This window comes from Miscanthus floridulus, chromosome 2 (assembly GCF_019320115.1).
Source record: "Miscanthus floridulus cultivar M001 chromosome 2, ASM1932011v1, whole genome shotgun sequence".
NCBI lineage: Eukaryota > Viridiplantae > Streptophyta > Magnoliopsida > Poales > Poaceae > Miscanthus > Miscanthus floridulus.
The window spans coordinates 25,036,225-25,059,316 of record NC_089581.1 but is presented as its reverse complement, the minus strand read 5'-3'; the positions used below and the strand labels follow the sequence as shown (position 1 = coordinate 25,059,316).

Here is a 23,092-nt window from a genome sequence, read left to right as displayed (position 1 = left end):
TCCAGCAACGACAAGACTGACGGGTAGTGCCTCGACACCGGCGCCACCCATCACATGATCGGTCGACGGGAGTTCTTCACCGAGCTTGACTCTAGTGTCCGAGGCTCCGTCAAGTTTGGGGATGCCTTCGGCGTGGAGATCAAGGGCGTCGGCTCCGTCATCTTCACCGCCGTGTCTGGTGAGCACAGGCTGCTCACTGGAGTCTACTACATCCCCGCGTTGAGGAACTCCATCATCAGCTTGGGACAGCTGGATGAGAACGGTTCGCGCGTGGTGGTTGAGGACGGAGTCATGAGAATTTGGGATCGTCGTCGCTGCCTTCTTGCCAAGGTATCCAGAAGCGCAAATCGACTCTACGTCCTTAACGTGCAGGTGGCACAACCCCTCTGTCTCGCTGCTCGTCGGGATGACAAGGTGTGGCAGTGGCACGAGCGCTTCGGGCACCTTCACTTCGAGGCCCTGAAGCGGCTCAGTGCCACGGAGATGGTGTGAGGCCTGCCGTGCCTCGACCATGTGGAGCAGCTCTGCGACGTCTGCGTGTTGACGAAGCAGAGGCGACTCCCCTTTTCCCAGCGGGCGAGCTTTCGAGCCAAGGAGAGACTCGAGCTTGTGCACGGGGACTTGTGTGGCCCGGTGACACCGGCCACACCGGGAGGACGACGCTACTTCCTGCTGCTCGTCGACGACCTCTCCCGCTACATGTGGGTGATGGTCCTCGGCAGCAAGGGAGAGGCTGCGGACGCCATCAGGCGCTCGCAGGCTGCTGCGGAGGCGGAGTGCGGCCGCAAGCTGCGCGTGCTGCGCACCGACAACGACGGCGAATTCACGGCGGCTGAATTCGCGTCGTACTGCGCTGATGAGGGCATTCAGCGCCACTACTCCGCGCCGTACGGCCCGCAGCAGAACGGCGTCGTCAAGCGGTGCAACCAGACGGTTGTGGGGATGGCTCGGGCCCTTCTCAAACAGATGGGGATGCTGGCTGTCTTCTGGGGAGAGGCAGTGGTGTCGGCCGTCTACATCCTCAACCGCTCGCCTACCAAGGCGCTCGACGGCAGGACGCCGTACGAGGCTTGGCATGGGCGCAAGCCGGCGGTCTCTCACTTGCGGGTCTTCGGCTGCCTCGTGTTCGCCAAGGAGCTTGGCCACATCAGCAAGCTCGACGACAGGAGCACTTCGGGAGTGTTCATCGGCTACGCGGATGGCTCGAAGGCCTACCTCATCCTCGACCCGAAGACACAGCGTGTGCGCACGGCGCGCGACGTTGTGTTCGACGAAGGGCGAGGATGGGCGTGGGACAAGGTGGTGGACGATGGCTCGGCTCCGACGTACGATGATTTCACTGTCGAGTACGTCCACTTCGAGGGAGCTGGGGGAGTAGGCAGCTCTTCTTCGACGAGCGCGTCTACCTCAGTCCCCGAGCCTCCACCGACCCCGGCGCCTGCTACTCCGACAACACCACGCTCTCCAGCCAGGACCTCGGCTGCGATGAGTTCTTCGCCGGCTCCACCACAGCCGGCACCGCCACGCACTCCAGCACCGACAGGCACCTCTCCGGGCACGTCTACTTCAGCACCAGCTCGTGTCGAGCACAGCCCGGTTGAGCTCGCTACTCCGCTCTCTCACGACGAGGAGCGCATCGACGCGTACCACGACGGCGAGCAGTTGCGGTACCGTACGATGGAGAACCTTCTCGGCGACCAGCCGGTGCCGGGACTGGTGCCTCACGACCTGGAGGCGCAGTTGCACCTTGCGTGTGACGACGGCGAGCCTCGTTGTTTGCAGAGGCCGAGAGACACGCGGCATGGCGCGCCGCGATGCAGTTGGAGATGGATGCGGTTGAGAAAAACCGCACCTGGGAGCTTGCTGACCTTCCTCGTGGTCACCGCGCGATCACCCTTAAGTGGGTGTACAAGCTGAAGAGGGATGAAGCCGGCGCCATCGTCAAGCACAAGGCTCGCTTGGTAGCACGAGGTTTCGTGTAGTAGGAGGGGGTCGACTTCGACGACGTCTTTGCTCCCATGGCACGGATGGAGTCCGTGCGACTCCTTGCGCTAGCTGCCCAGGAGGGCTGGCGTGTTCATCACATGGACGTCAAGTCGGCGTTCCTTAACGGCGACTTGAAGGAGGAGGTCTACGTGCACCAGCCGTCGGGATTTGCGATCCCCGGCAAGGAGGGCAAGGTGCTCCGCCTGCGCAAGGCCCTCTATGGCTTGCTGCAGGCACCGAGGGCATGGAATGCCAAGTTGGATTCCACGCTAAAGGGGATGGACTTTGAGCAAAGCCCGCACGAGGCGGCCATCTACCGACGGGGCAGTGGAGGAAATGCTCTGCTGGTGGGTGTCTACGTCGACGACTTGGTGAACACCGGTGCTAAGGATGCGGAGGTGGCGGCATTCAAGGAAGAGATAAAGGCCACCTTCTAGATGAGTGACCCGGGGCTTCTCTCCTACCTGGGAATCGAGGTGCACCAGGATGACTCCGGGATCACGCCTTGACAGACCGCCTACGCCAAGCGCGTCGTTGAGCTAGCTGGACTCACCGACTGCAACCCAGCTCTCACTCCGATGGAGGAGAGGCTGAAGCTGAGCTGCGACAGCACGACGGAGGAGGTGGTAGCGTCTTGTGGGGAGCCTTCGCTACCTCGCCCACACACGGCCGGACTTGGCATTCTCCGTCGGTTACGTTAGTCGGTTCATGCAGCGACCGACGACGGAGCACCAGCAGGCTGTGGAGAGGATCATCCGCTACGTTGCGGGGACTCTCGATCACGGCCTCTACTACCCTAGGTGCCCTGGGCGGCACACTTTGTCGGGTACAGCGACAGCGACCACGCCGGCGACATCGACACCAGCAAGAGCACGAGCGGGATCCTCTTCTTCCTCGGCAAGTGCCTCGTTAGCTGGCAGTCGGTCAAGCAGCAGGTGGCGGCCCTGTCCAGCTGCGAAGCCGAGTACATAGCGGCCTCCACCGCTTTGACTCAGGCGCTCTGGCTCACTTGACTGCTTGGTGATCTCCTCGGCAGAGACACTAGAGCGGTGGAGCTCAGGGTGGACAGCAAGTCCACTCTGGCCCTGGCAAAGAACCCCGTTTTCCATGAACGTAGCAAGCACATCCGGGTGAGGTACCACTTCATCCGAGACTGTTTGGAGGAAGGGAGCATCAAGGCGAGCTACATCAACACCAAGGACCAGCTTGCGGACCTGCTCACCAAGCCTCTTGGGAGGATCAAGTTCTTTGAGCTCTGCTCGAGGATCGGGATGGTTCAAGTTTCCCACAAGACGACGCACAAGACTTAGGGGGAGAATGATGGATAAGTCTGGCTGGTCTGGTCTTTGTAGGGCTGCTGGCTGTTGCTGCCACAGGGACAGCATCTTAGAGGACAGCATCTTAGCATCTTAGACTAGCATCTTGGCATATGCTTGGCTGGCTAGCAGCCTATAAATATGTATCCCCAACCCCTCAGGTTAGTATGGCATTGAGAAATAAACCAGAAAATTGCCCCAACTCCTAGTGTCATCCTCTCTCGATGAGAGTAAGAATTCAGCGACTAACACTATCTGTGCAATTTCTGGCATATGCATAGAAACTTTAAGTGGTTGGTAAGTTAAGAACTTGAAGACTGCTTGTTAGAAATCACTCATGACACTGGCTCAACAACACTTAAGTGATCATAGTTTTAGGAGGTTAGGTTCCATGCAATTGCCCTGTGCATAATTGAAGTGTCAGCTCTTCTTTTTCGTTCCTTATTATGTCAAACTGTTAGGTGTCTTTCTGTAATATTTTCCTGTAATTGGAAGAGTGTATAAACATTTATACATTGCTGAATAAATGTAGGTGGGTAACCGATCTAGTGAATTTCATCCTGATGTTAGGAGAGTGAGGCGTGAAGGTTCCTACATATATGAGGAATTCATGCCTACTGGTGGCACTGATGTTAAAGTAAGATATCTTTCACAAGTTTATTGTCTACTGATATGTGGTTTAAATGTTGTAAACCAGCTTAATTCTACATTTGTGATTTTGGTCATTCTCTAAAGCAGCAAGTAATCTTTCACTAGTTTCTTTCTACTGATATTTTTCCTTTGAGAATGTGAAGTGAAAGCAGCATATTTCCCCTTTTTTTTATATGGATGTAAATTTGTGGAATAGAATCTCACTTAATATGGAGATCATCTATTGTTCATAAAAAAACAGGCTTTGACTTCTTCCTTGTAAATCTAAATAAATAAACCATTATCCATTCTACATATTGCTGATTGTCTAGCTATAATAAACCTTTCAGGTTTACACTGTTGGCCCAGGATATGCACATGCTGAGGCACGTAAATCGCCTGTTGTTGATGGTGTTGTTATGAGGAACCCTGATGGCAAAGAAGTAATAACCCGTGCTCTTCCATCTTTCTTTATTTAAATTCAATATGCATTGGTTTACTTTCAGTTATATACAATCGTTAGGTCATAAAAGTTTAATATCATGATTATTTGTTGCACCCTCACATATATGTTTATGTATTTGTCATAGTTTGAATTTGAGATCGAGTAGTGTTTTTAAGGCGTCGCCTAGTCGTCACGTAGGCGATGAGGCGCTCGCAGGGATCAAGGCGTCCCTGATGCCTAGCCAAAATAGTGAGAGATCCAAGGAGACTGGAGGTGAACCAGAGAAAAAAGATAGTGAACCAACCAGAAAGTCCATGCAAATTGCCTCCTCTCCCATTCCCACCAAATCTGGCACTGCCTGGGTCATCTGTGGCAGCAGCGGCTGATCCAGAAGGGGCTATGACAAAGATCGATCTGAGGGAGCAGCAGCGAGAGGGAGGGAAGGAGTGGAGGGCAGGCTGTGCGCGCGCAAAAGCGAGAGCAGCGCGAGGGTCTGAGGGAGGGAGATGTGGCGGTGCTGTACCTGCGTGAGAGAGACGCAGAGAGCTGGTCCTAGGCGGAGTGTGTGAACATGGGAGCATTCGGCCGTGTTTCCGTGAGCCCGTGACCTGAGAAGGGATGTATAAGGGAGGCCACTCGTGGGCTGGGCCAACCTCTTCTCTTTTCATTTGGCCTTTTCTGGTTTTCCTTTTTCCCTTTTTCTTTCCTCCTACCTGCTGCTATTTCCTATTTCTTAGAATGTTAAGGCGGTGGTATGTTGCCACGCCGGCACACCGCGCCTCACCTTACCACTTTAAAAACCATGAGATCTACATGCCAGGATGTTTAAGAGAAAGAAGCAGAAATTAGAAGGGGACAACTACAACTGTGTGCTCTGCAATAGAAACATGGAAGAAACAGCCTTTCACCTCTTCTTCGGCTGTCCATTCAGCCAAAGCTGTTGGCAGCAACTTGACATACATTGGAATCTTGGTGCAGATTTCTTTGAAGGGCGGGCCTGGTGCAAGCGGTAGAGTCTTACCGCCTGTGACCGGAAGGTCCCGGGTTCGAGTCGCGGTCTCCTCGCATGCGAGGGTAAGGCTTGCCACTGACACCCTTCTCCAGACCCCGCACAGAGCGGGAGCTCTCTGCACTGGGTACGCTTGGTGCAGATTTCTTTCAAATGATAACCCAAGCTAAGCAGCAGTTCTCGAGCACTTTCTTCATGGAAATCTTCATCATTGGAGCCTGGCAGATATGGAAACCAAGAAACAATTTTATCTTTGACCGAGGACGTCCCTCCCTTGTTTCTTGGAAGCAAAATTTTGTGGAGGGAGCTAGACTGCAGGCCCATAGACTCTGTGATTCAAAAAGAGCAACCTTTCTGTCCTCTTTAGGACTCCAAGGCTGACTCCCTCCCGCTGTTCTCTTCTTTCCCTCTCTTTCTGTACAGTTGTACAGCCTGTAGACTGTAGTCCTTTCCCTTTTCCCTTTTCCCTATGTCCCTTTCTCTCTGTACAGTTTATTTTATTTGAATTTATATACCAACAGTGGGGGCTTCCCCTGCTGTATTTATGGCTCAAAAAAAAAACATGCCAGGACGTATTAGGTCACCGGGGCAAAAAAAAAACATCTATTAGGTCATGATGCTACTGTTCTCATGCATAGTGTTGTGGTTGGACATTATATTCTGTAGTGCTATCATGTTTGCATTATGCTTCCTGGGGTTATTTTTTTTACATTGACGATTATTTCGTTCCTTGGGTCATGCTGAAATGTATTCTTGTTTCTAATTTATCTTGTTTTCTTAATTTTGTTACTTGAAGGTACGATACCCTGTGCTTTTGACCCCTACCGAGAAACAAATGGCAAGAGATGTCTGCAATGCTTTTAGACAGATGGTAACACTACATTTTTTGTTATAAGTTTATTTCTAGAGGCATTAACACTATTTTCCTTGCTAGCATTTAATTTATATAATCAGCTAAATTATTTCATGGATGTTTTTCTGCCAACCTTCTTTGATCTTTGTTGACTATTAGCCAACAGGAAATCATGATTCAACAATGCAGGAATCAATTAGCTTGCATGCGTTTTTTCCTCGCTCTTGTCTGCCTGTTGCATGCTGCTTTCCCCACTGTTTGCTCATTCTGTTTTGGCCTTTCCTTTTCTGTAACTTCTCTCTCTCTCTCTCTCTCTCTCTCTATCTATCTATCTATCTATCTATCTTCTTAATAGAGTGCAGCGGGGGCCTACCCTATTGTCTCGCCTAAAAAAACAGTGCAAGCATCAAATTTTGAAATTAATGGATTTGTTTGGTTGAGAACCAAAGTCCATCTACACCAAATGTTCATGATGCTCATGCGATTTGGTTACCATTTGGATTGGTGCCAAATTGTGGCATATCCCATGATTTGGCAAGATTTTTGTCAACTTTTTGGCGAAGTATGGGAGGCAATACTGCTTACCAAAATTTGTTAATGCAATCCTCGCATGCCTTTCTATATGGTAATGTGGGCCCATCATTACCAAACCAAATGTGGTTCGCCCATGCTTTGTCTATTGTTTGGTTTGGCACTCTCCTGCTGTTTTCTAGAAAAAAGTGACAGTTAAATGGTCGCTTTGTTGAGATATCTAGGTTTACATTTTTTTTCAATTTGGTCAGATTCTCTAGTAGCATGTGAAGGCTTTAATCTGCAGTTGAGCTGGACGGACCTCATGTTGTTTCTTGTTGTGTAGATGGAGAACAGCGAATAATATATAGTTTCGATATCTATATGCTAGGAATGCTTGTGTCTTTGAGGGTGCTAGTCCTTGTGTTCAAAGGGTTTTAGCTGTAGTTTCTGTAGAGTGTTTGTTGTGGTGTTGGGCTGGAGCTAAGGCTCTGCAACAGCTTCTTAGTAGGTTGCTGCCTATAGCTGTTTAGGCATTTTTTTGGGCAGTGGTCGTCTGTTTTTGCATAGTGTGTGGCGCCAAGAGTCCTGTAATTGGTTGCTTGGGGGAGCAGGCTCTACCTCTCCTCCGTTGTTTTTATTCTCTTCTTAATGAAATGACAAGCAGCTCTCCTGCGTCATTTGAGAAAAAAAAATCTATATGCATTGGATGCATCCCAACTATTGAAATATATTTTGATTCTTTCTAATGACTATCACATTATCATATTATTTCTTAGTTTTTCCTAAAATGTCTGATCTATTGTCTTGCTTCTCATAGGTTTGTGGTTTTGATCTCTTAAGATGTGATGGGAGATCATATGTCTGTGACGTTAACGGATGGAGCTTTGTGAAGAACTCATATAAGTAATTTTCTGAAAGCTCAGTTTTTAATTGGGAAACGTGTCAGTTCGATTTAATAAGTGCTGAAATGGTTGAACAAACTTGTCATCCAGGTATTATGATGATGCTGCTTGCATCTTGAGAAAAATATTTCTTGATGCAAAAGCTCCTCATCTTTCGTCAACCATCCCTCCCACCCTTCCTTGGAAATCTGAACCTGTTCAGCCCACTGAAGGTCTTACACGACAGGGAAGCGGAATTATTGGTACATTTGGGCAGTCAGAAGAACTGCGCTGTGTAATTGTTGTCATACGCCAGTAAGTATACTATTATTCCTTTGATTCTATAAGATACTTGTTACTTCTATATGTTGACATCTTATATCTGCTTAGTGGCGATCGGACACCAAAGCAGAAGGTGAAATTGAAAGTGACAGAAGAAAAGCTCCTGAATTTGATGTTGAAGTACAATGGTGGAAAACCAAGAGTTGAGGTACCCTCTTTTCTGAATCTTGAGTCCTACTTAACCTATGGTGCTTAAATTGAATAACAGTTTTGGGCTCTTGCAGACAAAACTAAAAAGTGCTGTACAGTTACAAGACTTGCTGGATGCTACAAGACAACTTGTACCACCAACTAGGTACTGTATATGTAGGATAAATATTTTAGCCTAGTATTTAGATTGCATGATAACTTTATGAAATTTGCTTCCCCGACTTTATTCTTATCTTCTGTACCTGCATGTTCTATTACCGGATTGCTGCATTGTTCAAATTGTTAGTTTGATTTGATCTTCTGTTTCTTCAACTGTTCTTTTGAGTTAAATTTGGTAAAGTGATTAATGTCATATATATTTAGGTCTGGTCGGGAGAGTGATAGTGATGCTGATGATATTGAGCATATTGAGAAACTTCGCCAAGTCAAAGCAGTACTAGAGGAGGTAATTTCTAATTATCCAGATCTACTATCCATAACATTTGTTACGTACATGTTGAATACCGTTTCACTAGATGGTTTGTATTCATGTGTCTAGTGCAGAGTGCAAGCTAGATGCAACCATGCAAACTATTTCAGTTTGACATCTAATAATCATCCACGAACAGTGGTCTAAACTTGCTGAAGGGTAGTCATTTTTTTGGTGTGCATCGACAATTTTTTTCATGAAGTTGAAACGGAAGCAAAAGAAGGACACATAAGATAATACTTCCACCAGTTACTTTCCCTTTTTCTTGCTGTTGTGATTGAGTTTATACTTGAAATTTAATGGTCAACAATCCATAGCAGTGTTATTAATTCCGTTCCGGTACAGGCTGGAACGGGCGGTATACCTTGTCCTGTCACCTAAACTTGCACAAAAGAGGTTTCATCCTGTACCGGCCAGGCCTGTTCTGGCCATCCAGTCGCAATCTGGTCCATCTCGCTCCGGTACCCACCCAAGAAAGGTTCCACCAAAGTTGGGAGATCAAAGAACGTATCAACTTGAGCTGGAAGCAAAACATCAGTGAGCTTTGTTTCTTGGATTGCAAGTGCAACAAATCTAGGCAGAACACATAACATCTGAGAACAAAAAAGAGATCCCAGATACAGAAAACGAATAGCATCATGGCGTTGGGCAGTTGGGGGTGAGGTCGGCGAGGTATCGTGATTCCTGCATGGATGAGCGGGGGTGAGATTCCACGTTTCAGGTGTGGAAGGCAACGACCAGTGCCAGCAGATCATGCCTGGCGGTCTGTTCTTAGTGTGGGGCGTCTTCTGTGTTGGAGGCAGATGGATAAGGCAGGGGCTCCCCTTCTGCGTGTTTTCCTAGGGTGTTGGTGTTGAAAACTTAGATGGGCCTTGCGGCCTGTTAGTCTGTTGGGCCTTCCAGGAATACAGACTGGCAGGCATCAATGCTATTTACTAATTATATTTTAAGCTTTTAATTTACAAATTGAAAGCAGGATTTAATCATTTTGTCCTTTCTTTCTGCTTCTCCGTACAACTTTTGGGGACTGGTTAGAGCTATGTTGGATATGACATGGATACAAAAGTTAAGAAGAGTTATCTTGGAGCTATAACAATCTTGCCAATTTTTCACCTATCATTTTGCTGTCGTAAATGGAAGAAAGCAGCCATAAATTATCTTGCATTTGGAATTTTGGATACCTGGATCTCGCACCAGAACGGAAAATACAACTGCTTGTGTTTATACCCTGTCTTGAATACTGGTTTATGTGCTTTGAAATGCTTATACCTGTCTTCTTACATTTAATGACTTATGCTACTCTTCTCATATTAGGGTGGACATTTCTCTGGCATTTATAGGAAAGTGCAGCTAAAGCCATTGAAATGGATAAAAGTTCCAAAGCGTAATGGTGATGGTGAAGAGGAACGACCGGTTGAAGCCCTGATGATTCTGAAATATGGTGGTGTGCTCACTCATGCTGGGAGAAAACAGGTTTTGTCTCATAATTTTTTTATTTAAAATTTTCATATTTTCAAATTTAAAAATGCTTCATTTCTATGATCAAATTAAAATAAATTTTGATGTTCAATGTTGAAGTAGACAGTTATAAATAGGGGAATTTTGCTGCAGATGCCACGGGACCTATTTGCCCTTATCATATGTTCCTTTACAATGGTTTCTTTTCAGTACCTTACACATGGTTAGCATATGCTATTCAGCATCACCTTGTAGAACACTAGACCGTTCATATGGAAATGGATGTCAACAACTTCGGTAGATTTTATGTCACGGGCTCAGAGACTACAGTCTCTGAGTTGGAGGATGTCAACTGTTGAAGGGGGTTGTCCGTGCCAGATCCGAGGGTTGTTGGTCAGGGGCTGTGGTGAGGCCAGAGACACTTGCCCATGGTGGCGTAGGGGAGGGAGGCTAGCCAGCAGTGATAATAGTGCTTAAATGATAGTTTTTTTTTCCGTCTTTCCATGCTGTACCAATCAGTAATTCCTTGTGGTGGCATGGGGGAGGGAGGTTAGCCAGCTTAACCAATTAACCATGATAGATTTTTCCTTCTTTCCATGCCATACCAGTTACCAATCAGTAATTTCTTGTTCTGTAGATACCAGATGTGCAGGCAAACGTTGTAGTATACTGTACCATAGTGATCCAGATAACAACTGGCACTTACATCATGCCACTTGCATTTTGTTTATTGCGTTTGTTGCTGTCAAAACCTGTGAAATCCATTGAATTAAGGGGATAATTTAGAATATATTAACAGTGCATATATCCAGGATTTACCGAATTAGACTGTTCATCAATTGTCATTTTCTGTTATTTTCGAAATATCTTATGTTATGTGCGGCAAAGTCTATAGACGCCGTAGTGGCTAGACTCAACCGTGTGCCGAGCTGGGGGGGTCACCAGGGGGCGCACAGGGTTGGGTTAGTTGGGATTCATAGTCATTAGGGTTTGGTTAGTTGAGATTAAAGAGTCCTAAAAGATAGGGATAGTTGGTTAAGTTGAGTCCTATATGTATCAAACTCTATGGATCAATAAAGGTTAGCCTAGGGTTGAGTTTATCTCACCTTGGTTCCTGAGCATTACTGTTCATAATCCATCTCTTGCCGCAAGTCTTCAGCCAGGCGCCGAGCACGGCGCCGCCAGTTCATCATCGAGGCTTCAAGCCCAGGCCCCGCACCTTCCACTCCTACAGTCTTCGGTCCCTAAGCCGCAACAACCTGGTATCAGCCATGTCTGCTCCTGCGGCTTCCACGCCCATACCGCCCCCCTCCTCCGCCGCCAACCCATCAGTCACCACGCCCGTCAACTCCGCCGCCATAGTTACCATGACAGCGCCCATTGTCTCGGCGACGGTGCCCGGGCTACAGCCGGATTTCTCCCCGGCAGACCTTGCCCAGGCGTTCAACGGGATGACCGCTGCCATGGACGCGTTGCAGCGCCAAGTCGCGGAGTTGTCGCTGCGCGTGTCTACAATTGAAAGCCCGCCCTCCTCCACGTTTCAGTACGGGCAGCCAAGCTATGGTGGTCTCCCTCCACAGAGACCGGTGCGGGAGCTGCCGTTCTCTTCACCGGCTCCTCAGATCACACTGACAACACAGATGGCGACCAGTGCCAGCCCGGGGCGGATGGCGGCGCCACCGACGTCACAAGGCGTGCCGATCACGGAGATCTCCTTTCCGCCGTCCCCCTCGCCAGTACCTTCCCTGTCCCAGATCATGCAAGGTTCTGGATCACATGCACCAATGCAGTCGCCAACATCAGTGCATCACCGGCCTTCAGACCCTGAACAGTCAACGGTGTCGCGCTACCACAAGCTGACGTTCCCGTGCTATGATGGGGCGGAAGATCCGTTGGGATGGTTGTTCAAGTGCGAGCAGTTCTTTAGAGGACAGCAGACCCGGGCCGTCGATTGGGTGTGGCTCGCATCCTTCCACATGACCGGCAAGGCCCAGATGTGGTATACCGTTCTCGAGCGGGACGCCGGGCGACCGACATGGGATGATTTCAGTCGGCTTTGTCAGCAGCGGTTCGGCCCTCCCCTCAGCACCAACCATCTCGCTGATTTGGCAAGGCTGCCGTTCTCGTCGAATGTTGAAGCTTATCTGGACGCTTTCCAGGCCAGATTGGCGCATGCAGGCCGCCTCTCGCCGTACCAGCAAGCACAACTATTCACCGGTGGACTGCCGGATCATATCCGTGTGGATGTCGAGCTCCACGGTCCGCAAGACCTGCAGCAGGCGATGCGCTTGGCACGCGCATATGAACGCCGGAACGGGCCTCAACAGCTGGCTCTACCAGCGCCACCGGCGCGCCCTGGCCGCCGTGTCTTCACCGCCGCCACGGCGTCGTCCTTAGAATCAGCCGTGGTGCCGACCACCTCAGGGCCATCTACGCGGGCATTCAAGAAGTTATCACCGGAGGAGATGGCGGAGCGCCGCAAGCAAGGCCTCTGTTACAATTGTGATGAGCAGTATGTCCGTGGTCACAAGTGTGGCCGCCTATTCTATTTGGAGGCCTCGGACTACATTGTGGAGGAGCTGGAGGACAGCGATGAGTCAGTCCAATCCACAACAGCGACAACAGAACCGCCCCCGATCAACACCAAAGCTCCGTGGATCTCGCTTAATGCCATCACCGGCATTCGAACAGCAACAACGATGCAGCTCTACGTTCAGGTCGGGAATACACAGCTTGTCGCTCTCCTGGATTCCGGGTCTACACATAACTTCGTGCGTGCGGACATCACGCGCCGCATTGGCCTCCACTTCCAGCCATGCCCGGGTGCAAGCGTCCTCGTCGCGAACGGAGACCGCGTCGCATGCAGCGGCCTAGCCACCGACGTCGCCATCAGGATTGCCGATGAAACGTTCACGGTGGACTGCTATTCTATTCCGCTGGATGGCTACGACATGGTCCTTGGCATCAAGTTCCTTCGCACATTGGGGCCCATCTTGTGGGATTTCGACGACCTATGCCTGGTTTTCACAAGGGCAGGTCAACGTGTCTTCTGGAGAGGGATCGACTCCACACGATATGACGTTCAGTCGACGCGCCTCCATGCTGTACAACCGGACGGGCCGGCCCTATTACAGACCCTATTGCAGGAGTTCGACAACATCTTTGTGGAGCCAAAAGGACTGCCGCCGGCTCGACGTTGTGATCACCACATCCACTTATTGCCAAACACAGCACCTGTAGCAGTCCGGCCGTACAGATACCCGCAACTTCAGAAGGACGAGCTGGAGACCCAGTGTGCTGCCATGCTACAGCAGGGGATTATCCGGCCGTCAACTTCGGCGTTCTCGGCTCCGGTGTTGTTGGTCAAGAAGCCGGATGCATCTTGGCGCTTCTGTGTTGACTACCGGGCTCTGAACGCGCGCACGGTTAAGGACAAGTTCCCCATCCCAGTTGTGGAGGAGCTGCTCGACGAACTTGGCGGCGCACGGTTCTTTACAAAGTTGGATCTTCATTCCGGTTACCACCAGGTCCGGATGCATCAAGAGGACATCGAGAAGACGGCGTTCAGAACACACCATGGACACTTCGAGTTTCTGGTCATGCCATTCGGCCTCACCAATGCGCCGGCAACATTTCAGAGCCTAATGAATGCCGTCCTACAGCCGTTTCTGCGTAAGTTTGTCTTGGTTTTCTTCGATGACATCTTGATCTACAGCCCCTCGTGGACAACACATCTCCAGCAGGTAAAGGCGGTCTTGTTAGCGCTTCGTGAGCACCAGCTGCGGCTCAAGCGCAGCAAATGCTCATTCGCCGAGTCCTCGGTGGCATATCTTGGGCATGTGATCTCAGCTGACGGTGTGGCCATGGACATCACCAAGGTGGAGGCCGTAGTGACATGGCCGCAACCGCGCTCGGCGCGCGGCCTACGCGGATTCCTCGGTTTGGCCGGCTACTACCGCAGGTTTATCAAGGATTACGGCGCCATCGCGTCACCCCTAACCAGGCTGCTTCGGCGCGACGCGTTCTCCTGGTCAGATGAGGCTATTGTGGCGTTTGATTCCCTCAAACGAGCACTGTCTACAGCGCCGGTGCTGCAGCTGCCGGCGTTTGACCGGCCCTTTACGGTGGACTGTGATGCGTCGGGGACGGGATTTGGCGCTGTTCTTCATCAGGGCACCGGTGCAATTGCATTCTTCAGCAGGCCCTTTGCGCAGCAACATATGAAATTGGCGGCTTATGAGCGTGAACTGATCGGTCTCGTGCAGGCTGTGCGACACTGGAGACCATACTTGTGGGGGCGCAGTTTTGTGGTACGCACCGACCACTACGCACTAAAGTTTTTACTGGACTAGCGCTTGTCGACGCCGCCGCAACATCATTGGGTAACCAAGCTCTTCGGCTATGACTTCATAGTGGAGTTTCGGCTAGGTACATTCAACACCGTGGCAGATGCTCTTTCCCGCCGTCACGATGACGACGCTGCTGCTCATGCTTTCTCTGGTCCGTCATTTGAGTTGTTTGCTGAGCTACGACAGGAGGTGCAGGAAAACCCGGATTTGCGCGCCCTCCGAGACACGGGTGTCGCCCAGCGCGGCACGCCCTGGCGCGTGGTGGATGGATTGATACTTTACGGCAACAGGGTGTTCATCCCAGATGGTTCGCCGCTTGTGCCCATGGTACTGGACCTTGCCCATTCAGCAGGCCATGAAGGGTTCCAAAAGACTTTGCAGCGTCTTCGCTCCGAATTCTTCATCGACCATGACAGCGGGCTGGTCCGTGACTTTGTCTGCTCTTGCGCCGTGTGTCAGCAGAACAAGGCGGACTCCCTCCGGCCAGCCGGTCTCTTGCAGCCCTTGGAGGTACCTTCGCAGGTGTGGGCAGACATAGCTCTTGACTTCATTGAAGGGCTTCTGCGGGTCCATGGAAAGAGTGTCATATTGACTGTGGTCGATAGATTTTCGAAACATGCTCATTTTATACCCCTCAGCCACCTGTACACAGCTATGTCAGTGGCCAAGGCGTTCTTTGACGGCATCGTTCGTCTCCATGGGTTCCCCAATTCAATTGTCAGTGATCGGGACCCGGTATTCACAGGACACATTTGGCGTGATCTCTTCAAGCTTGCCGGTGTCACGCTACGACTCAGTACAGCATTCCATCCGCAGACGGACGGTCAGTCGGAGGCGGTCAACAAGACTATAGCTATGTATCTCCGGTGCATCACAGGTGACCGCCCGCGCGCATGGCTTGAGTGGCTTCCTTGGGCGGAGTATTGCTACAACACGTCTTATCATTCCCGCAAGTCTTCAGCCAGGCGCCGAGCACGGCGCCGCCAGTTCATCATCGAGGCTTCAAGCCCGGGCCCCGCACCTTCCACTCCTACAGTCTTCGGTCCCTAAGCCGCAACATCTTATGTGCAGTGGACAACTTTCTGAATTTGGCTGCGACGAAACAAAATTTATGCAGTTACATTTGTAATAAACATATATCTACTGTAATGATTCTTTTTATATGTTTTCTTTCAGGCAGAGGAGTTGGGAAGGTTTTTCAGAAATAACATATATCCAGGTTGTTCACATTCTTGCTGCCTATCATCTTGTGAAAGAAGTAAAACAGCAGAATTTTAATGACATTATTTATTTTACTACAATCTTGTGCTTATCTTATCTCTATGTTGGATGGCTTGCCTTAATGCTTTCTCAAGAGAAACTTGTGCTCCAGAGAAACTTTGACTTTGGAGCTACTTGGGTCCCACCCCCCTTAAACTTGAAAAGTGCCCTGTTGGGTTCCTCATCTTAAACGTGGTGTCACTTGGGTCCTTGTACTTGTGTTAATTGTGTATTTTGTCAATGTGGCAAGAGGTTTAGATATACTTGCATGTCATATATAAGTGATGGATGTGGCATATTTTAGTCATTGGAGATTACACACGTCTCATTATGGCCCAAAGCTGACAGAAGAAACATGATAATTCCATTTTCACTTTAGATCTTTACAGCCTTTTGAAAACTTCTATCACCTAATGTTTAAGTCCAGGGATTTGATATTTAGGGACCTTTAGTGTATGTAAACTGCTTTTAGAATCTCTCATTTTTCCCCAATTTCGCATCTATTATAAGTCTGTTCCCCTTCCAGTGTTGCTTGAACTCAAGGATGATAAGTGCGATGCTTGTGATTTTCACTTCAATTCAAATTATCTTTAATAATTCACTAAATTGTGTTCTCCATAAGAAACTTGATTCGTTTCTTGCACATTTGACAATCTGTAGTTTTTATATTGAAGTATATGCCCTGTACTTGAAGATGTTTTCTCCTGACTATCTGGTATGTCAATCAAATATAGGTGAAGGAACTGGTTTGCTTCGTCTGCATAGCACTTACAGACATGATTTAAAAATATACAGCTCAGACGAAGGTCGTGTACAGGTATGTTTAGTCACATGTATGCTTTTCCCCAATTTATAGTCCCTATGGATATGTTTTCCTTGGAACCTTGCTGGCTTCGCTATTGCACTACACTTCTATCTAGTTTTAATCTTTGTTCTTTTCCTACATGAATGGCCAAAGTACCACTATGAAATGTATTACTATTGTACATTATGCTACATACATATACAAACTTTGTCACTCTTACATAAAATTATACTTAACCTACTTTGGCAAATTTGGAACACTAGGTTTCATCAGAAATTGCATGTGGTCTTAGGAATGACTACTTTTTGTCACAGAAAGCACAGCAATGATTCTTTTTAGGAAAGTCATCCCATATAGGCTGTACCGGGTAAAATACACAATATTCTTTTGTGTGCTTATATCACTGGAGTTGTACAACTAATGGAAAAATACAACCCTTCAAGTTGTCCCGCATGGTAATTAATGAAAGCAATGATCTTGAAATTACCATGATATCCCTGTGGTAATGTCTTGTAATGCATGAGAAAGTTTTGTTAAGGTTTGCTCAATGCGGAAGGAAGAAGGAACATAAATGAGGGCAAAAGAGACTATCAGTAAAATAACATCCCTTATATTTGAAAAAGACTGGAGACCCCCCCCTCCCCCCCAACCCAACCCACCCACTGCTGAATCTACGATTCTGCGGCTCATGCATATGTCTAACTGCAATAATTTCTTGGCAATCAACTGATATTCCTAATTCACATGTTCATGGTGTACTTTTCAGATGTCTGCAGCAGCATTTGCAAAAGGCCTTCTTGATTTGGAAGGGCAGTTGACTCCCATACTGGTTGGTTGCTTATGATATAGAAGAGCAAGTTTTTGGAAGGGCAGTCTACCATTTTTTTTTAAAAAAAACACTCTCACTTTATACGTCTTCAGGTATCTCTAGTAAGTAAAGACTCATCTATGCTAGATGGACTGGAAGATGCAAGCACGGAGATGGATGAAGCTAAGGTTTGCTTTTATAATTTCATAAGCATGCTATACCTTTCCATGTTTTGTTAAAAAGTTTATAGGATGCAAACAAAAATCTAGATTTTTGAATAAAGAAAAATCGCATAAATGTTCGTTGATATAGTTTTGAATTTTCCCTTGAGATGACAATGTGTACTAGGTATGTAGCTTGTATAAACCACTATGATACCATGATCACAAGATTAGATTGAATCATACCCATACGTGCTGAATCTAGCTGCTACCTATTCCTGAACTCTATCACCCCTCAATTTTTTCAGAACTATTTCAGACTCTTGAATTCTTATAAGTCAGTTTCTTATTAAAATTTGTTAGGAAACATACTAAGTTTTACTTAGTGTTAAGGTTGTCCCACGATCCCTTTGCTTTTCTCATGTATCCATAATTTAAAAATCACTAGGCACTTGTTGGGTGGTGGGATTGTTACAGTTCATATTTCTGTCTAACCCTAGGTAGAGAACTGGAGATTTGGTCCAGGTGAGAACACACTGTTTGGTAGGGTGCCTCCTAGTGTCTATGTGGTCATTTAAATAATCTAGGTGGAAAATAGGAGCTAGACTGGAGGGTGGTACCTATGCGGCCGTTTTTTTTGAAACAGTGGATGTATGATGTATCATATTTAATGTTTTTCATCATCAATTCTTACCAGAGGTTAAATGAACTAATCTTTCAGGCTAGATTGCATGAGATTATTATTTCAAGTGCGAAAGCAAAGAACACAGAAGGGTCAGTGGAATTTCCGTGGATGGTTGATGGTGCAGGATTACCTGCAAATGCTTCCCAACTCCTGCCTAAGATGGTAAAGTACTTTTATATAAGAGAGATCCACATACTTGCACATTTCCTACAGAATTAGCAAAAGCTGGTACCTGTGCCGATCATCTAATTGTTGATTTGGTTGTATTCTGATGAAATTTCACATTTCCTCTCTTGTTTGAATGGCTACATTTGTCATGATAGTGGCATGCTGAAAGTTCTGTCAACAGTGTATCCATGTGAAATATCTTATTTGGTATTTAGCTGATATCTGAAATCAAAACAAGTGCAGGGACAATTTTAATATTTGATACTTATTTTGTAGCTGCATAATGTTCTACTCATGGATAATGACTATATGGTTCTTTTTTCCCTTGTTACACTGTAACCAGGTCAAGTTGACGAAAGAAGTGACTTCACAAGTCAAGCTACTTGCTGAAGGTGAAGATGAAAGACTTGCATTGACGAGCACATTTTCAAAATATGACCAAGCAAAAGCTCTTGGGAAGACAACTATTGATGTGGCTCGTATTGCTGCCGGGTTGCCTTGTGGTAGTGAAAGCTTCCTCTTGATGTTTGCCAGATGGAGAAAACTTGAGAGGGATTTATACAATGAAAGAAAGGAGTAAAGTGTTTAACCTCTGGATGTTTAGAAATCAATATAGTGTTTTTTATTCTACTTCTTTTGTTCAAGTCAGTGAAGGGCGGGCCTGGTGCAAGCGGTAGAGTCTTACCGCCTGTGACCGGAAGGTCCCGGGTTCGAGTCGCGGTCTCCTCGCATTGCACAGGCGGGGGTAAGGCTTGCCACTGACACCCTTCCCCAAACCCCGCACACAGAGCGGGAGTTCTTTGCACTGGGTACGCCCTTTTTTTCTTTTGTTCAAGTCACTCATGGTGCTTTGTTTCATAATGCAGCCGTTTTGACATTACACAGATCCCAGATGTATATGATTCCTGCAAGTGAGTGATCTTCAAACAGTGCATGGTTTAGAAATGTGGAAAATACTAATTGTTTTCCATTGTGTCCATTCTTGTTGGATCTCTTTTGAGTGGGTGTCTAAATGTGTAATACACCATTAAACTATTAAAAATTAAAATTAAAAAACATAGAAAATACGTGTACAAATCTGAATAATGTAAAATATGATGTGTTACCATTCATCTTTTTTGATATAATGTCTTAAAAAAATTATGAACATTTCCATAATTATTGTAATACAATTCCATTGGCCTATAACTCCTAAACTAATGGAGTAAATTGCAGGTATGACCTTTTGCATAATGCTCATCTCGATCTTAAGGGTTTGGAAGAGCTATTCAAAGTTGCTCAAGTAAGCAACCTACATTTGTGTTCTTCTATAAGCTGCTTCTTGATTATACATTAGAGCTAATAGCATCTCTGATCAGAAAAAAGCTAATAGCATCTGTAATTGTGAAGTAACACCCAAGTAGCTGTCTTCCTCTAATTATCGCAACGTTATGTTGTCTAATCATGCACTTTAAAAGAGGCGCCAGTTGATGAACATGTAATGGTATGGAACTTCAGTACAAAGCCATATATTGTCTTGGTACAAATGACTGAGTAGATATGACATTGAAGTTTTGGTGATATATTCATTTTTCCTACAGACTCATATGTGCCACAAAAGTGAGTTATATTCCTAAATTTCGTTGTGTTCAATGTTAAATAAAACAATTAACATAAGAGTGCTGTTAGATGAGAAACAAATTCAAGCTAATGTGTTATACATTCCATGTTCTCTTGGACGTTTCTTTGTAGTGTTTCTTTAATTATTTGTTACCTGACCCACTGATATTCTTGTAGATACTTGCTGATGGTGTTATTCCAAATGAGTATGGGATCAACCCAAAGCAAAAACTGAAAATCGGCTCAAAGGTTTGTTCATAGTTTATATGTCATAAGCAATTTTATGACTCATGTTCAGTCAATTATTACATGGTCACTTGGAATTCTTGATACTTCAGTCTTTTGAGTTTCGAATATATTTATCTATGAAACTACATGTTAGCGATATAATTGGTTTTCTTGATAGCTCTTTTCCAGCTTTGAGTAAAAATGGCTCACCAAAGTGCAATGAAATTGCCATTAAGGTGCATCCTGATTGGGGAAAGGAGGGGGTATCATGCTCTTTAGATATGGAGAAGCACAAGTTGTGAAGTACTGAAGTGTTTAATTATCATTCTTATTTGATCTTCAAATTTTTTGTCATTTCTCATATCCCCCTATCATAACTTTTTGTTCCATCACATAGTTGACTAAGCATGGTGATTTGATTGGTGTGGTGTTTTCCAAAAAAACTCACCCATGACAAGTGTTTTTATTTGTCTAGATTGTACAAGAACTATCATTAACTCTGGTACAAGCAATGCCATATGATCTCTGTTAATCAATTAACCTTGTGTGGGGCAATTTGAAAAGTTTTCTCATTGTTTCTGTTTCTCTTAATGTGTCTCTCTTAACCGTGCTCATATCCTTTTAATATATAATATATTGACTAGATAGCACGCCGTTTATTGGGAAAAATCCTAATCGATCTACGCAACACTCGTGAAGAAGCTATCAGTGTTGCCGAACCAAAATTTATTGAAGACGAAGCTCAATTCCTACCAACAAAAGAAGCAGAGCACCAGCAAAAGATTCAAGTTAGAAATGAGGACGGAAGAAGATCTAGCTCTACGAGCGAGAAGTCATTGGACCAAGAAGATGAAGATGATAGAGAAACTAAATACCGACTAGATCCCAAGTGTGTTCTTGTTCTGATTTCTATGAAATTCAATTTTTATTTGCTAATTTACATGTAAAATTTATGTTGCTAAAATACTTTGGTGCAGGTATGCCAATGTAAGGACACCTGAGCGTCATGTCCGCACAAGGCTTTACTTCACATCGGTATGCTGGAGCACTTCTTTGTTGTTATCACCCTTTTGGAATTATATTTTGAGGGGGAATTCAGTAGGGGTCCCTTTTGGAATTATTAGTGACATCATACATTTTCTGCACCAGGAATCTCATATACACTCCTTGATGAATGTTCTTCGTTACTGCAATTTGGATGAAAGTCTACAAGGAGAGGAAAGCCTTGTCTGCCAGAGTGCTTTGGACCGTCTACATAGAACTAGGGAGCTTGATTACATGAGTAATATTGTGCTTAGAATGTTTGAAAACACAGAGGTATGGATCTTTTCATCATCTTTATCTGGTCTCTGAACAATACTTCACCTTTCTGGTATAGTGGTCGTATATATTTCCATTTCATGCGATACGAGTAATTTTGAAAGGTTTTGAGCTTCAAGTCCATTTTGTAGTAGACGAATCGACTCCCTTTGTTGAGAAAGCTATCTTCTATACTCAAGTGTCCTATTTTCACTAGTGAATCAAACTCCTTGTACCAAATACATTTGAGGGGCTGTCACTATGGAGGCTTTCAGCTTGTCACTAGTCCTAGGTATCTGATCTTACCAGTATCTTGTCACTGGTAGTGTTTTGTAAGAAACCCAAGAGTAATTCATATAATTAAGAATTTGTTTCACGATCACGAGCAGGTTATCTATTTTTCATGGTTACAGTTGAAAAGTAGTTGATGCCAAACAGTCAGTTTACAAGTATCAGTTGCCCAATCGTATCAATCAATCTACTTACCAAATTTTCATGTTTGCAGGTTCCTTTGGAAGATGAGAAGAGGTTCAGGATTGAAATGATGTTCAGTCGTGGTGCCGATCTCAGTCCCCTAGAGGTGATGCCCCCTCGTATTCACATTGTTGGACATAAAATCAGCTGAGCTTGCTCCCAAGTTGAATCGCTTGAGTTTACTAACTGAATGTGTGTTGGGTCCAGGACAAAACCAGTGAAAGTTCCTTGCTTCAGGAGCACACCTTGCCCATAATGGGACCCGAGAGACTACAGGAAGTTGGGTCCTGCCTGACGATGGACAAGTTTGAGAAAATGGTGCGACCATTTGCCATGCCCCCAGAGGACTTCCCCCCTGCTGCTCCTCCACAAGCCTTGGGCTACTTTTCCAAAGGGGCAGGAGGAGTGCTTGAAAGGTTGGTTAGCCTCTGGCCTTTCCACAAGAGCGCTAATGCGGCTAATGGAAAATAGCTGGAAGCTACAAATTCCTGGAATCAGTTCATGTAATTATTTCTTATTCTGTAACACTTCTTGCACACCGGCCCAATTTTGACAATCTGAATCAAGGGGAAAATTTTGCTAGCCCTCTTAAGTCCCAACTATGTTTTTATTGAACTGTATGTCGTTGAGCATGTTTCATATGGAAATTTCAGGGAAATAGTGAAATTGATCCAGTAGATTTAATTGTTCCAAGACTCCTGCTTAACATACCCAATAGCTGCATGTAAAGCCTAGATCCACCGGTGTGGGTTAGTTTTCATGCCGCTGAGTGTTTCAGAGTTCAGATGCTGGGAAAGATAAAACATTTCAAATCTGGACAACGTGACTATTGAACTAATGTTTTATATGCATATGATCTCTGAAAAAATAAGAATTAGAGGATGGTATGAAATGAACCCATAGAAAATCACTTGGTTCTTGGTAGTGATTGATCTTGCATTGGTTCTGGAGGAAGCTTCACGGTTCTGGAGGGAGTTGAGATGGCTCTGTTTCATGATCGCGAGACATAATTGTGCATCATGTTGATTGCATGAATATAAGATAAAAGTTTACCAAACGGTGTCGTGTGCTACTGGAACTAGAAAGTAGGTACTCGATATGCTAGAAAGTCAATACTCGATATGCTGTGAACATGACATGTCTGGCAGGGTTTTGTTTTCTTTTTCTTTCTTTCTTCTTTTTTTTGATAAGGATACTTGGCATG

The 23,092-nt window shown here is 46.2% G+C and overlaps 1 protein-coding gene across 1 annotated transcript; it reads left to right on the top strand.

Moving 5' to 3' along the window:
* Window positions 1-3,838: 3,838 nt before the first annotated feature.
* On the top strand, window positions 3,839-22,487 carry LOC136520236 (inositol hexakisphosphate and diphosphoinositol-pentakisphosphate kinase VIP2-like). The gene is made up of 23 exons (XM_066513691.1): window positions 3,839-3,939; window positions 4,283-4,375; window positions 6,183-6,257; window positions 7,570-7,655; window positions 7,745-7,948; window positions 8,024-8,123; window positions 8,200-8,270; window positions 8,489-8,570; window positions 9,909-10,067; window positions 15,578-15,620; window positions 16,396-16,478; window positions 17,233-17,295; window positions 17,388-17,462; window positions 18,157-18,282; window positions 18,632-18,864; window positions 19,155-19,199; window positions 19,504-19,570; window positions 20,065-20,136; window positions 20,760-21,004; window positions 21,093-21,150; window positions 21,265-21,432; window positions 21,920-21,994; window positions 22,096-22,487. The coding sequence occupies exons 1-23, from the start codon at window positions 3,913-3,915 to the stop codon at window positions 22,357-22,359; spliced, it is 2,514 nt and encodes an 837-aa protein (XP_066369788.1). The 5' UTR covers window positions 3,839-3,912; the 3' UTR covers window positions 22,360-22,487.
* The last annotated feature ends 605 nt before the right edge of the window (window positions 22,488-23,092 follow it).